This window comes from Herpailurus yagouaroundi, unplaced genomic scaffold, assembly GCF_014898765.1.
Source record: "Herpailurus yagouaroundi ecotype Mexico unplaced genomic scaffold, PumYag 208, whole genome shotgun sequence".
Classification (NCBI taxonomy): Eukaryota; Metazoa; Chordata; class Mammalia; order Carnivora; family Felidae; genus Herpailurus; species Herpailurus yagouaroundi.
Genome location: NW_024412439.1, coordinates 8,707,733 through 8,722,662, shown reverse-complemented (window position 1 = coordinate 8,722,662; position 14,930 = coordinate 8,707,733). Strand labels below are relative to the sequence as shown.

The following is a 14,930-nucleotide window of genomic DNA, read 5'->3' as shown; positions in this document are numbered from 1 at the left end:
AGTAACTCTGAATTCTGTAGTATTCTCTGAGGATTCTTGGCCTGGACTCAAACTGCAAACTTTATCTTTCTCATAGAATGCAGCAGCTGACATTTTCATGGCTTCCCACGGCTACTTTTTTGTACAGGTTCTGGGCAAGCCCGTGGGCTTGTGTAATTTAGCATCCTCCCAAGGATTTGTGCAGAGATGAAACTCATCCTCTCCATGGTTTCCTTGCTTCTGGGGATTTTCCCCAAGTTTCCAGGTGTTCTTATGACCTCAGGCCCTGGCTTCTGATATGTTAAGCCTGTAAGGTCCATCTTTCTGCCACTCAAGCTGAACACAGTTGGTGAATGTATTCAGTTAAAAAGGGAAAAAAAGGGGCGCCTGGGTGGCGCAGTCGGTTAAGCGTCCAACTTCAGCCAGGTCACGATCTCGCGGTCCGTGAGTTCGAGCCCCGCGTCGGGCTCTGGGCTGATGGCTCAGAGCCTGGAGCCTGTTTTCGATTCTGTGTCTCCCTCTCTCTCTGCCCCTCCCCCGTTCATGCTCTGTCTCTCTCTGTCCCAAAAATAAAAAATAAAAAACATTGAAGAAAAAAAAAATTTTTTTTAAATAAAAAAAAGGGGGTGGGAACCCCTCCTAGGTTGATCCCATATAGCTCTGTCTTCAAAAATAGAATCCTTAAAAAAAAAAAAAAATCAGTAGAATTAAAAAGAAAAGAAAAGAAAAGTAGAGTTCCTTCTGGTCTCTGCTTTTTCTTCCTCTTGGGGGTTCTCCCATGCACCTAGAATTTAGCTATCAGATGGGAATTTGGGCAGTGTTGATAATCTGAGTTTAGGTTTTATCCCAGTGGGTCTCTTGCTGCCACGATTTCCTTTTAATTTTCTAGGCCTTAACTCTGATCTCTGCATATCTGTAGCTGGTGAGGCTACGGTTTCTCTGCCACCTTTCTGTGTGGCTACTGCTGGCTAACCTTCGAATTAGCCAGCAACACAGTAATGATTCTGAACCCTTTCCGGTTGCCCTTTTACAAGAGCGAACACTCCTTGATTTCTGTTTACTTTCAAATGTCTTCATTGTCTTTGGGATTCGGGGTCCCTGTTGTCATGAATTCAATCCAGTGTTCACAACTGTTGTCTGTGGGAAGGTTAGCGTGGCTTCACTGCTCCCAACATTACAAGAAGTACCGTCTATTCGTGATTTTAATATTCTGTATTTCTCTCCAGTTCTGTTTCTTCGCAGATTCTATCTGGCTGATTTCTCTTTGTCCTCAATATTTCTGGCCTATTTGACGGTAATCTCTCCTGCTTTCCCATATCTACTTCTGCATCTTCTACCTCTACCCCTCTCTCTATCATCTTTATGTGTGTCTTTATTTTAGGGGCTTTTAGACGGGAGGCACACGGGCCTGATAAGCCATCTTGATCCAATCAGTTTCTTTCTGGAACTTAACCTTTCAGATCTTAAACTAGGGACAGTCTGCTCCTTGAAGAACTAATGTCTTGACTAGACTCCTGAAAAAGTAGACTGTCCATCAAGGGTAGGAAGAGTTTGGAACGTTCTCTAGGCGTGCCCATTCTGTGATATTCGATTTTCACAAGGAGTCCATATGCCTCTTTAAAACCTCACTTTCCTCACAGGAGGGGGTCGTTCACTGAAGGCAGTGTCCTATATAAAGCCTCTCTAGTTTATTTTATTATTATTATTTATTTGTTTGGTTTTGAGAGAGAGAGAGCACATGCGAGCAGGGGAAGAGGGGCAGAGGAAGAGTGAGAGAGAATCTTAAGCAGACTCCACACGCAGTGCAGAGCCCAATGCGGGGCTCAATGAGGGGCTTGATCCCACAACCCTGGGATCAAGACCTGAGCCAAAATCAAGAGTCAGATGCTTAACCAACTGAGCCACTCAGGCACCCCTCCAGCAGTCGCTCTTTCTAAGTAACTAGCCCACATTATACTTATTTCTAGCCCACATCATAATTGTTTTTCTCCAAGCCCCAAAGCTAAGTATACAGAAAAGATCCACTTTTTATTAATTCCAAAGTGTATGGGAGAGGGACTCTCTTTTCCTGAATGTGCCTTTGATGAAATGTAGAGATTTCTTGAGAAGCCCTTGTATCTAGAAGTTAGCTCAGCCCCCACAGAGGCTGTAGCTATAAATTCATATCTATAAAGCAGGTGGGCTTTACCCCAGTATTCTTTTTCTGATCCAAATTGGAATAACCTGTAATTTTTGACATCATGGCGTTTTTCACTATATTTACAAGTTGTCCTTTAAAAAAAAAAAAAAATGCGGACAAACCAATCGCTCTGGGTTCACGTCCTTGTCCAGAGCCCCATATTTTCTCACAACCAAGCAAAGTAATGCTTTAGGTTATCTGCAGGCGTGCAATCTAGCACACGTGTCATTTTTGTCTTTGAAATTGTTAACGATTATCTACTTTACAGGAGAAGTTTTGTTTAGCTTGTCTTAATATCAATATTCCACAGACCCACTTGATCTCCTGTCCGCCAGGACATTTAAAGACTTTGAAATTGACATTTTCCTTTTGGGCGACTTTCTCCCAACCCATCCTCCCGGGGAAAGGGCTACAAAAGATGGCCCACAGGTGATGTGTGGGCATTGAATGCCATTTTACACGCGGTTTCTGTAAGGCCATCAGACTTTGAGATACGTGGAGCCTAAAAGGCGTCCTTCCCTATATCCTCGTGCAATACATTGGCGAGTCAAACGTGCCTCTAAGAAACAGTATGCGTCGTGTATGGCTGCACCTCTTTATTCTCACCGTGGCTCCTTTGCAGTGGCACCGCCGAGCTGTTTGCCACCTGTGCCAAGAAAGACATCAGGGTGTGGCACACGCTATCCAACCGGGAGCTGCTGCGGATCACCGTGCCCAACATGACCTGCCACGGCATCGACTTCATGAGAGACGGCAAGAGCATCATTTCCGGTAACGTTGACGTCATTTCCGGCACCGTTGACATTATTTCCGGCACCGTTGACATCATTTCCGGCAATGTAGTCCTTATCAGGCTTTGGCTTGGGTGCCGGCTGTGGCTTTGGGAGTTGGCCTGCTCGTTCAACGCCGGTTTCTCCGGGTGGATACCCGGGAGCAGCGCCCCGTGGTCTAGCTCGCCCCTCCTTGCTTCTAATCCAGCCCCTCCTTAGAGTTCCCTTCCCCCCGGGAGGCTTTCTGAGCTCAGAATGACCAAAGAGCAATCTCTCTTCCCCCAAAATGTCTGCATATAGCGTGCAGCCTTCTCTCCAGTAGGGGGATTTGGCAATTCGGTTACCAAACGGATCTGAGGCCTCGGCGAGTCTCGGGCACCTATGTTAACAACCCCTTTGGTTATTTGAGAGATTAAAAACCTGACTTAAACTGTGTTATGCCTCAAAGGGAATTCGTTTTTCACTCAGCTGATCCTTCCACGCCAAAGCATTTTAACATAAAGCACAGACGCCATGATATTCCACCCTTAAATACTTTGGCGTACATCCCTAAAAATAATATTTTGCCATGAAATAATAATTTCTCAATATCATCTTATGTTCACATCCTAAGCAAATTTCCCCAGTGGTCAAAACGTTAAGTTCGTGTGTTCACATCAGGGAAGAGTTAAGAGTATCTTTAGGAGTAGCTGTTGTAGTGGTGATATCAGGAGCCCATCTCAGCCCCTCTTTTCCTGGTTCTGTTTCCTCTCCATTGTCTTCTCCTTCGGGCATGTCTTCCCACACAGCAGCCACCACCGGGAGCTCCTGGCTTACAGCATTTCCCTCTAATGGCCTTCACTTCAGACTACTTCTCATCTCCTCCCTTGTCTCAGCCACCACCATCCCCTAGATTATCCGAGCAGCTTTCTTCCACGGCTCCCGACCTCTGTCCTTCCCCACCACCCCTCTCCCCCAGTCTGCAGTCAACACGGAAGCCAGTAAATTCTTTTTAAGATGTGAGTCCGATCGTGCCATTTCTAGGGTTCACTCCTACATCCCTGCAGATGCCTCCAAGGCCCCTCTGTGACCTTCTCTCCTTCCCCACCTCCACCTTTTTAACACTGACTCTGTCTCTTACCATTCACCCCTTCTGGCCACGCTTGCTTTTTTGCTGTCCCTCAGGCACACGGTGCACAGGGCCTTCGCTCTGGACATTCCACCTGCCTGGGTTGTTCTTTCACCGGGGGGCCCCGTGACTCACTCCCTTCACCCCCTCTCTTCTCAAGTCTTTGCTGAAATGGGATTTACCTCGAACATTTTATTGAAAATTGCAAAGATCCAGAGGTGACACTAAGGCTGATGAGAAGGAGCCAGCCGCACGAAGACCTGGGGGAAGAGCATTCCAGGCAGAGGGAACAGCAGGGGCAGAGGCCCTGAGGGGGGAAATCACTTAGAGTATTTGAGGAACAGAAAGAAGCCAGTGTGCCTGGAGCTCAGTGGGTAGGGTGGGGGTCACGGTTGAGGGAGAGGTAGGAGAAGGTGAGGAGCTAGGTAGGGAGTGGAAAGTAGTTACCATGGAGGATAAAGGAGTTGAATTGTTAAGTGTAGTGAGAAAACCTTTTGAACTTTCTTGATCAGGGAGTCGACATGATTTTAAGAAGTGCACCCAGGCCCCTGCATAGGTCATTCCTTGAAGGGAGCAAGAGTCTGAGGCCCAAGGAGGAAGCTGTTACAACAACCCAGGAGAGAGATGCTGGTGGCTTGGATGAGGGTGGGCCCAGCGGAAGGGTTGAGAAGTGGCCAGATTCAGGATGTTTTTTAGCTCTAGAGTTGGTGGAGCTTGCTGATGGATGTTGGGTTGCGTTGGGTGGAGTTGGGTGGATGGAATAGAGAGGAATCAAGGATGACTGAAACTCTTGACTTAAACAACTGGATGGATGGTGGCACCTTCTATTGAGATGGGAAAGATGGCAGGAGTTGGGGAAGGAGCATCGGGTTTAAAGAGGGAAGGGTAGGAAGCCAACATGTGTTTGGAGATATTAAATTCCCCATCCCAGGTGCAGTATCAGCTAGCCAATCAAATGTACAAGATCTGCAGCTCCGGGAGAGCTGGGAGAGGTGGGAAATGGCCTCTGTCTCCCCCCCCCCCCACCCCCCATAAAAATGTTTTCTCCTGGGATGGGGTGCAGCTAGAGGCAGATTCAACTAAGGCAAGCCAGCCATTTCCTCCAGCCAGGTGTGGCCGGTTTGGGGAGTCAGGCGAAAGAGGGATATGATTCCAGGGAGTTGTGGGAGACTGGTCTCTTTCCTCCGTCACCACCACTGCTCCCCAGTCCTGACTCCTTTGTGATTATGAGAGCTACAGTCTTCACAGAGAGTAGGAGTATACTGATGCTGCCTGCTTTTTGTTCCCCTTCCACGCCAGCGTGGGACGACGGTAGAATCCGAGCCTTCGCCCCAGAGACGGGCCGGTTGATGTATGTCATTAACAACGCCCACAGGATCGGAGTGACAGCTATCGCTACCACCAGTGACTGTAAAAGGGTCATCAGCGGCGGTGGGGAAGGGGAGGTATTGTTCTTGAAGGCAGAATCTTTTTACAGGAGCCCTAGGTGTAGACCGACCAACAGCCTTCCTTGTGAGAGGCCATGGACTTGATTTTTTTTTTTTTTTTTTGACCTATACTAGGAGTCAGGCAGGACCAAATTAAGATTTTTGAAGAAACCCTATCAGATACATCATAAACGAAAGTTCTAATAATACAGACACACAGAGAGCTATATTTAGTTACAAAAGAACATTTAAGATACAGACATGAAGCGTTCTGTATGGCATGAAGCCACGAGTCCAAGTTGGTGTTTGGCCAGAGTTTTGGAATACTTGTTCTTTTCCTTCAAAGACTATAGTTACATAAATTGTCTTCATCTTATCTTTTAAGGAGATGCTATTTTTAGAATCACTTCTTTCATCTACCCAGATATTTGACTGTTATTTTAAAGTTGGTACACTTGACCTTCCCTTCCATCATTTGGACGAGCCTTAAATACCTTCCACCCACACGTTCACCTCAGTGCGCCCCCTCCCCACTCCCCAACTTGTCTCCTGCCCCCAAAGCCTTCCTTTCTCAACATAGGACATTTCCTTTCCTTTCTTCATGCTAATGTAGGAATAACCTGTCAGGGAGAAGAAAGAGACAGCATCTTGATGTGGCCTTTCGCAGAGTTTGGGCCAAGCAGACTTGTGGCTGAGCGTTTGAGTTCGAGAGCCGTGTTTCACCTCTGCCCCATCCCGGCTGTGTGACCTGGGGCGTGCTCTTGAACCTCTCTGTGCTTTGGTTTCTTACATGTAAAGGGAAGATAACAATACTCCAATCAATGAGATGTTTCACACTATTTTGCACCAAGTCTTCGAAATCTGATGCATGTTTTACATTCCGAGCACATCTCCGTGTGGGCTAGCCACGGGGCAGGTGCTCCATAGACTCATCTGGCCCTGGAGCCTCCCCAGCTGTCTGCCCACCAGTCCCGCAAGGGCTCTGATCCCTTCCCCCATCTCTTCAGCCAGGCTGTTGCTGACACTGTCAGCATCCTGCTTGATCCCTCGGCCTTTGGGGGCACCTGCCCTGCTGATGCCCAAACTTGGCTTGTGCCAGACCATCAGCTTCTAGGTGCCTGAGCCCGAGCTGTGGAGAGCTGCCGGAGGAAATCACACATGACCAATTCATTGCCTTTGGCCCTGTTCAGAAATCTTTTCAGAACACCATGTCAGCCCTTGCTCCCATCCCCTCCTCAGCTCTTACAGACCCTCCTTCCAGAAGACGTAGTCTCCAAGGTCTTTGTCAAGTGCTGGAGACCAGGGCTGCTGGTCAGTGGGTGTGCAGTGCTATGAGTTCAGCAGTTCCTGAAGTTCTCAAGCACCTATAAGTCCATTTTCATTGGTAAATGGCCTTGGCTGAGTTGCAAAGACCCCAGTCCCACCACTTAGCTCCTCCCCTGTCCCAAACATACCCCAACCCCCCTGCAATCCCATAACCAAAGGGCTAATACTCAGAACACCCCACATTCCAGGCCTGGGTGCTGTTTGGCCAGTGCCCCCACCATAGTAGTTGGAAAATTTGAGTATTAGTCTTGCTAAAGACCGAATGTGTGCCTCCCGATGTAGTGGGATCACGAAGTTAGAGATTCATTTTCTCTGGCAGTAATCATTATCTCATCCTGTGTCAGGACACGGGCAATCATTTGGACACCAGAGAAATGAATATGGCACAGTTCATTTGGGATAACCTCATGCCTCCTCATCTGCCTTACTAAGGAAGTATCTTAGAATGTTTCTCTTGCTTTGTTTATGGTTATCTTCCTCTTTCAGGTACAAATAAGTCTGTTATGACTTACCCTGACACTAGTTTCTGGTCGGGGGTTCACCAGGACCTACTATTCTTGTGTTGTCTCATATTACACAAGATAACCTCTGCTCTCTCTCTCTCTCTCTTTTTTTTTTTTTTTTACAAGTCCAACATACTCACTGTAAGAAAGTATAAGCATCTGGCTACACTATTGTGTTTTCTGGTACAGTTGTGACAGAACGTTTATCACAGGACATACAATAGCTTTCCTCTTACGTATTCTTTTTATTACAGGTAGGGCATCATATGGACTGTTTTGAAATTTTGTGTGTAGGACCTATGACCTATGAATTTCACTTCAGGATAGTAGAGTGTGGGGGGGGGGAGGGTCGGAAAATATTTGCCGTAGAAAGTGGGTGTTGGCTCCGATGAGGCTGAGACCCATCGATTTGAAATGATTAACCCTGAGCAGCTGATGTGAACTTTAAATATGCCTCTGGGTCCCCAGGAGATTTCCTGGGGGCACCAGATGTCTGAGAGCGGTGCTCAGCAGAAATGAGCAGACCTATTATTTCACTTGGTGTAGCAGCAGGTGTCTGGTAAATTTCTCAGCCTTGAAAGTAGATCCAAGTGTAGGATCATTGGTAGTGTTCTGCTGGCTCCGTGGAAGGATTTTCCTGCTCCCAGTAGTCCCACCCCACTCAACTGAGATCAGAGCAGGGAATTTACAAATACAAGTCAAGCACAGCAGAGGTGGAAAAGCTCACGGAGTGTTTGTTTGCTTGTTTATTTGTTTTTAATCCCTTCCAGAGTCCCAAGTTTGTGTTGAAAGCCTGTGCTTTGTGGCTTTCAGGTGAGGGTGTGGCAGATAGGCTGCCAGACCCAGAAGCTGGAGGAGGCCCTGAAGGAGCATAAATCCTCTGTGTCCTGCATTAGGGTGAAGAACAACAACCTGGAGTGTGTCACAGCCAGCACGGATGGCACTTGCATCATTTGGGACCTTGTGTAAGTAGCTATGACAGGACACTCTGACCCAAAACCCAGTGATTCCAGCATTTCACTGAGAGAAGATCTGAACAAAGGGTAGAGATCTCCTTTGAGGCAACAGGAAGGGGATGTTCATCTGAAGCCATTTTCCTCTGTGCCTGCTGAGGGTTTACAGATGCTGGTAGAAAGGGTGCAGTGTCCCTGACAAGCTGGATGTTGGAAGATTCTGCATGCATGGGAAGTAGCTTCCTGGACACATACGGTGAAGCATGATTTAACGTATGCAAATACAATTCTAAGAATCCCCTCTCCCCCAAAAAGGGAGAAGGGAAGTAATGATGCAGGCAGTTTCTCTTGTTCTGTGCAGTGGAACCCAGAATGAGCTCGCCATGAAGGGTGGAAGGGGGGGGGTGGTGTGAGTCTAGCCCCTCCCCTCAGCCAGCCCCGCTCCCAGGGCCCTCTTGATGCTGGGAGCCTGTCACAGCCCCCGTAAGAGCACCCGACTCCAAGATAACTAGACCAAAGCATGTGAACTCTTACTGTTGGAGCCACGCAAAGGATTTTCAAGGGCGATTTTTTTTTTTTTAACTATAAGCATTTGGCTGTGTGTTTTTATTTAGATTTTTAAAAAAATGTTTATTCATTTCCTGAGAGTGTGAACAGGGGAGGGTCGGAGAAAGAGGGAGACACAGACTCCAAAGCAGGCTCCAGGCTCCGAGCTGTCAGCACAGAGCCCAACGCGGGGCCCAAACTCATGAACTGGGAGATCGTGACCTGAGCCAAAGTCAGACGCTTAACCGACTGAGCCACCCAGGCGCCCCTGTGTTTTTATGTAGAATTAGACCCTCTTCCCCTAACCCTCCCCTCACCCAGCACACCTCTACTACTCCTAAGATGCCTTGCCTCTGTAGCTGATTGCATTAGAGAGACTTGAATAAGTCCAGAAGTGGGAGAAAAGAGACCTAAATGGAGATATGGGTATATGTATTGCAAAAGAATATGGAACATTCTAGATTGCAGAGAAGAGAGTGGGAATTAAGGCAAAGGCAGAACACTTTTTGTTTCATATATTAAAAAACAAAAACCAGGGGTGCTTGTGTGGCTCAGTCGGTTAGCTGTCCGACTTCAGCTCAGGTCATGATCTCATGGTTTATGGGTTCAAGCCCCACATCGGGCTCTGTGCTGACGGCTCGGAGCCTGGAGTCTGCTTTGGGTTCTGTGTCTCCCTCTCTCTCTGCCTCTCATGCTGTCGCTCTCTCTCTCTCTTTCAAAATCAATAAACATTTTTAAAAATCTTCAAGAAAAAGAACAAAAACAAAACCTCTGTCTCCTTTGTGTCTCCTCACTTTGATGTGCATTTGAAGCCCCTGGAGCTCTTGTGAAAATGTAGATTTGTATTCAGAAGGTCCAGAGGGGATGCCTCAGATTCTGCATTTTTCTTTTTTTTAGTTTATTTATTTATTTGGAGAGAGGGAGAGACAGAGAACAAGCTGGGGAGGGGCAGAGAGAGAGGGAGACACAGAATCCAAAGCAGGCTCCAGGCTCTGAGCCGTCAGCACAGAGCCCAATGCGGGGCTCACACCCACGAACCGTGAGATCAAGACCTGAGCTGAAGTCGGTCATTTAACCGACTGAACCACCCAGGCGCCCCAAGATCCCGCATTTCTAACCAGCTCCCCAGGGATGCCCCTGGTTCAGGGACCACGCTTGCAGGGGTTCTTAGCCTACACCCGAACTCCCCACTGGGAAAATACGGAACTAGAAGGGAGGATGTGTCTAAACATATTTCCATGGATTGTTTGTGACCACCTCAAATTACTGAAGCCTTCCTGTTGTATGGCGGGACTATTTGGTTAATTTGTGCCAAAATCTCTAAAAAACAGTCAGCCCAGATACCACGTTTGAAAAGTTCCATAGTGAGAAGGAACTATGCAGGGCGTGCATTTCTTTTTAGCCAATAGAGCCCAGCCTGGGAGATGACCACCCATCTCCCAGGGAAGGAGAAGCAATATTTACGTGTTTGTCAGCACGGTATCTCAGGCAGTGGCTCCCAAACTGTTTCGCACATGACAGTCAACTGGCACGCTGACGGAAATTGCCCATCTGTGGCCTCTTCCCAGCCTGCTAGATCCAAATCCCCACAGGGAAGGCTCAAGAATATCCGTGTTGAAAAAGCTGCCCCCCCCCCACCTTGGGGCGCCTGGGTGGCGGAGTCGGTTAAGCGTCCGACTTCAGCCAGGTCACGATCTCGCGGTCCGGGAGTTCGAGCCCCGCGTCAGGCTCTGGGCTGATGGCTCGGAGCCTGGAGCCTATTTCCGATTCTGTGTCTCCCTCTCTCTCTGCCCCTCCCCCGTTCATGCTCTGTCTCTCTCTGTCCCAAAAATAAGTAAACGTTGAAAAACAAAAATTTTTTTTAAAAGAAAAAAAAAAAAAAAGAAAAAGCTGCCCCCCACGCTGCCACTCAGGTGGTGGGTAACTTGGCTTCAAAATGGCGGCCTCAAGAATATGGTGGCTTGTGTGCAAGACAGCAGGTTGACTCCGAATTCAGCCTCTTCTGTTCTCATTGGAACTTGAGGCTTCCCCCGGAGTTCTGTGCTTTGTCTTTGGAAAAGGGCCCGCCCGGTATCTTCTGAGGCCCCGTAGGTGCATTGGGAGGACTCCAGAGTGGAGCGGGCAGAGTAGCAGGAAGTATCTCTGGGTTAGATAAACCAACCCAATCCAAGCTTGTGCCAAATCCGGGCGGAAGAGTAAATGCATTTTCTAGGGAAGGGAAAGTCAAGCTTCACAGCTTTTGCGTCTAATTGTTTTCAGGCGTCTTCGGAGGAATCAGATGATCCTGGCAAACACCTTATTCCAGTGTGTTTGTTACCACCCCGAAGAGTTCCAGATCATCACCAGTGGCACAGACAGAAAGGTAAGCCCCTCCCGACAAGAGTCGGGGGTCCTTCTGGCACGTGAGAGAAGCAGTGAGGTGTTGCGGCTGAGGGTGCAGGCTCTGGAGTCGAGCCCCACGAGTTCAGACATGGTTTTGCTGTCGATCAGCGGCGCCACTTTGGAGATGCCGCATCAGCTCTTGGTGCCTTTGCTTCTTTGTCTGTAGTGTGGAACTGACACCACTCAGTTCACACTTGCGGTGAGCGTGACTTTAAGGCCACGTAAGGCCATGTAAGGCCAATAGCAGGGGGCCTGGCACATGGTAGCTACTCGGTAAGCATCGGTAATTATTGTCAGGGGATTTCTGAGGCCGGGATGGCATTGCCCAAACCAGTTGTCCTTGGGCTACATTCAAACTGAATGATAATAGAGCTCCTCGTTGCTCATCCCCTCTGCGTCGTCATTAGCTGGGGAGTCCACGTCCTTGGGTAGAGACTGGTGTCTCTTTTGGGGAGAACCTTCCCTCTTAGAGCAAGCAAAAGGCTGTTGTGTCATCTACCCCCCCCCCCCACCATGTCTGATCAGCCAGGTCTTTGTCTAACTGCACCTTCAATTACTGGATTTGGGTTCGCCTAATTCAGACTTTGAGATGACTTTGAGATCATTGAAGAAGCGATTGTGTAGTTATCTTTTTTACCAGCTACAGAAAAAGTTGAGTTAAAAGTATATAAATATTGTAGGAAAAATACAACATTTTGTGTTTCCCTCTCTCTGCTCCCCCAGCGTGAGAGACAGAATCTAGGAATGGGGCTTTTTCCCGTTCCCAGATGATTGGGAACTACTGTCCTGAAGACATTGTGTCATAAAAAAATCCAAGAAATGCCACCCGGTGCCGGCCAGGATTTGTCTGATGCAGACAGAATGTTTTGGGGGGCCCGGAGCTCTGCCTCCCTCTGGTCTCTGTAGGTTGGCCTTGCTAGTGTCTTTGTGCCTGTCCACCCAAACTGGGCTATGTCTGCCCGCCCCGTCAACCCTGTGTTTCACTTCTGATTTAAGTAGCCTTCCTCTTGGAACTGGGGCAGAAGGATATTAGGAAGTTAATCATGACGTCACCATAAATGCTATTATACATGGTTCAGAAAGTTTCTAGATTCTTGTCATATTTCCCATATTCCAGGGTTCAGGTTATGAGACTTGAAACACTTTACTGTCCTCATTGGGGAATTTTCACCAGAATATTCCAAGCATAAATCACAAGTCAGTACAACCGCCATCAGGGCTGGGGACATGACAAGGTCCCTGCCATCATGGAGCCAGCCACCTTTATGCAGCTATGGCGGGCGGGAGGGGATAGATTGGCCAGGACACGTGTAAACGAACATGTCCATGAACAGTGGGCAATCTGTGAACAAAGATGACATCAGATGGTGAAAGGGATAAAAAGGAAACAATAGGTTACGGAATCCCGGCTGGGTGGACAGAAGCTGCTTTAGCTAGGATGGTCGGCGAAGGCCTCCTTTAAGGAGGTGACATTTGAGTTGAGACCTCACCATGCTTAGCTCTCAGGGAAGACCATCCCAGGTAGAGAGAAAGCCCGAGGTGCCATAAGGCTGCCTGGAAGAGGGCCACTTTGGCTTTGGCCAAGAGAGCAGATAATCAAACACCAGCTACTTACCTACGTGGATGTGATTCCCGAGAAATGAGGATCTGGGCATGTTTCTACACCCCTTTATGCTTTTCCTACGAAAATGACTTTTTGTTAAAGCAATCAAGCATCAATAGAAATTAATAAATTAGCCAAAAAAAAAAAAACCTTTTTAAAATAGCATACACAATTTCTAGCTAAATTCAGAGGAATATAGATTCCTGGAGTAATGACTAGAATATAGCAAATTTCTGTCAACACGAGACAAGAGAAAGAGGTGAAATGCATGTCTAGGTTCACACTCCTAAATCCTGGTCAAGTGCTTTGTTTAGAAAGAATTTTTCCTTTCTTTCCTTCTTTCTTTCCTTCTTTCTTTCCTTCTTTCTTTCCTTCCTTTCTTCTTTCTCTCTTTCTTTCTTTCTTTCTTTCTTTCTTTCTTTCTTTCTTTCTTTCCTTCTTTCTTTCCTTCTTTCTTTCCTTGAGAGGGAGAGAGAACACGCAGGAGAGGGGCAGGGGCTGAGGGACAGAGAGAATCTTAAGCAGTCTCCATGCCCAGGATGGATCCCAAAGCAGGGCTCGATCTCACAACCAACCATGAGATCATGACCTGAGCTGAAATCAAGAGTCGGATGCTTAACCGATGGAGCCATCCAGGTGCCCGGAAAGACATTCTCTTTTTGAATCGGTTGTACATTTACAAGTTTCAAAGTTCCAAGACTATAAAAGCAATATATTCAGAGAAAAATCTCCCTCCCTTGAGCCCCCCACCCCCGACCCCCCTGACCTAGTTTGCCTCCCCAGGAGGGGACCATATTACCAGTTTGCTTCTGGACCCCACCCTGTGGGATGTTTCACTGCTTCAAGGCAGAAGAGAAAGTTGCAAATCGGTGGGGGGGGGGGGGGGGGGGGGGGGGAGGGCGTCAGCCACAGGGACCGGTGCCTGCAGAACTCTCTGGACCCCTCATTCCCCAAGCAGTTGGAGAGGGGGCCTGCCTTCCACCACGCCTGACGTGTGGTCCTCCTCTAAGAGCCGAAGTGGGGGAGTGGACATGATGGCTGTTTTCTTCCTTCTTTTACAGCTTATGCTTCGGACCCCCAAGTGCTTACTCTCCCCAAAAGCACTTTCTGTCACAATCCGGGCCTCCTGGCAGATCCACATCCCTCTAAATAGAATGCACATTTAAAAACCAATGCTGAAAATATGAAAATGGCTTCCCCACCCCCTGCTTGAGCCTATTTATAATTTCAGCCGATATATCATCCCAGGGTGTATTTTTGCCGCCTTCTATATAAAGTAGAATCGTCTTTTTCTTCTCTTTTTCTTAGCACGCACACGGATGCTTCCACCGAGCTGAGTCCTGCCTAATGCTGCTTTTTTTTCTGAATTCCAGATTGCTTACTGGGAAGTATTTGATGGGTCAGTGATCAGAGAGTTGGAAGGTTCCTTGTCCGGGTCAATCAACGGAATGGATATCACCACGGAAGGAGTGCACTTTGTCACAGGTTAGTCATGGGATGGGAACAGAAAGCCGAGCCCTGCTTATTTAAATGGGAATACAGAACTGGCAGGTGGGAGGCAACAGGGAGTGAAGACAAAAGTGTCTGCAGGGCAGCGTGGTTAGATTCAGGCCTGCACACGGCAGCCAGCACGGCTGGAAGAGAAAGATCCGGTAGTCACGCTGCAGGGGGAGGAAATGTCTGCCCATGGGCCTTTGGGGCACACATAAAGGCTAAACCTTATATGGCTTCCTTTTTTTGTGGTGGCATTGATGACAGAAACGGGACTTTAAATGGTCTGGGTTATGCGGCATGCCTTGCACTGCAATTTCCTAGTGAAGTCTCCTAACTGCCAAGCTTTTAAACCAGCATTTCCGGGGGCGGGGCAGGCATTCAGCCTCCATACAACATGCCTACTGGAACACCATCCGTGATCATTTCCTGCCAGGCCCTGATTCTTCAGGACATTAACAAATGCACGCTCCAAAATGAATTGAAATTTCACAAACACATTTACTTAGAGTGTGATATAAAATTACACCTGGTGTGGGGGGTCTGGGTGGCTCAGGGGGTTAAGCATCTGACTTCAAGCTCAGGTCACAATCTCGCGGTTCTTGAGTTCAAGCCCCGCACGGGCTCTGCTTGGGATTCTCTCTCTCTCTCTCTCTCTCTCTC

At 47.9% G+C, this 14,930-nt stretch overlaps 1 protein-coding gene across 2 annotated transcripts in view; it reads left to right on the top strand.

The window, feature by feature from the left end:
* CFAP52 (cilia and flagella associated protein 52) overlaps nucleotides 1–14,266 on the top strand; it is a 43,221-nt gene extending 28,955 nt beyond the window's left edge. For both annotated transcript variants that reach the window (XM_040453211.1, XM_040453212.1), the window contains exons 9-13: nucleotides 2,781–2,929; nucleotides 5,336–5,481; nucleotides 8,106–8,257; nucleotides 11,051–11,153; nucleotides 14,150–14,266. In XM_040453211.1, the coding sequence (XP_040309145.1) occupies nucleotides 2,781–2,929; nucleotides 5,336–5,481; nucleotides 8,106–8,257; nucleotides 11,051–11,153; nucleotides 14,150–14,266 (667 nt within the window). The remainder of the gene's footprint in view (nucleotides 1–2,780; nucleotides 2,930–5,335; nucleotides 5,482–8,105; nucleotides 8,258–11,050; nucleotides 11,154–14,149) is intronic.
* Nucleotides 14,267–14,930: the final 664 nt, after the last annotated feature.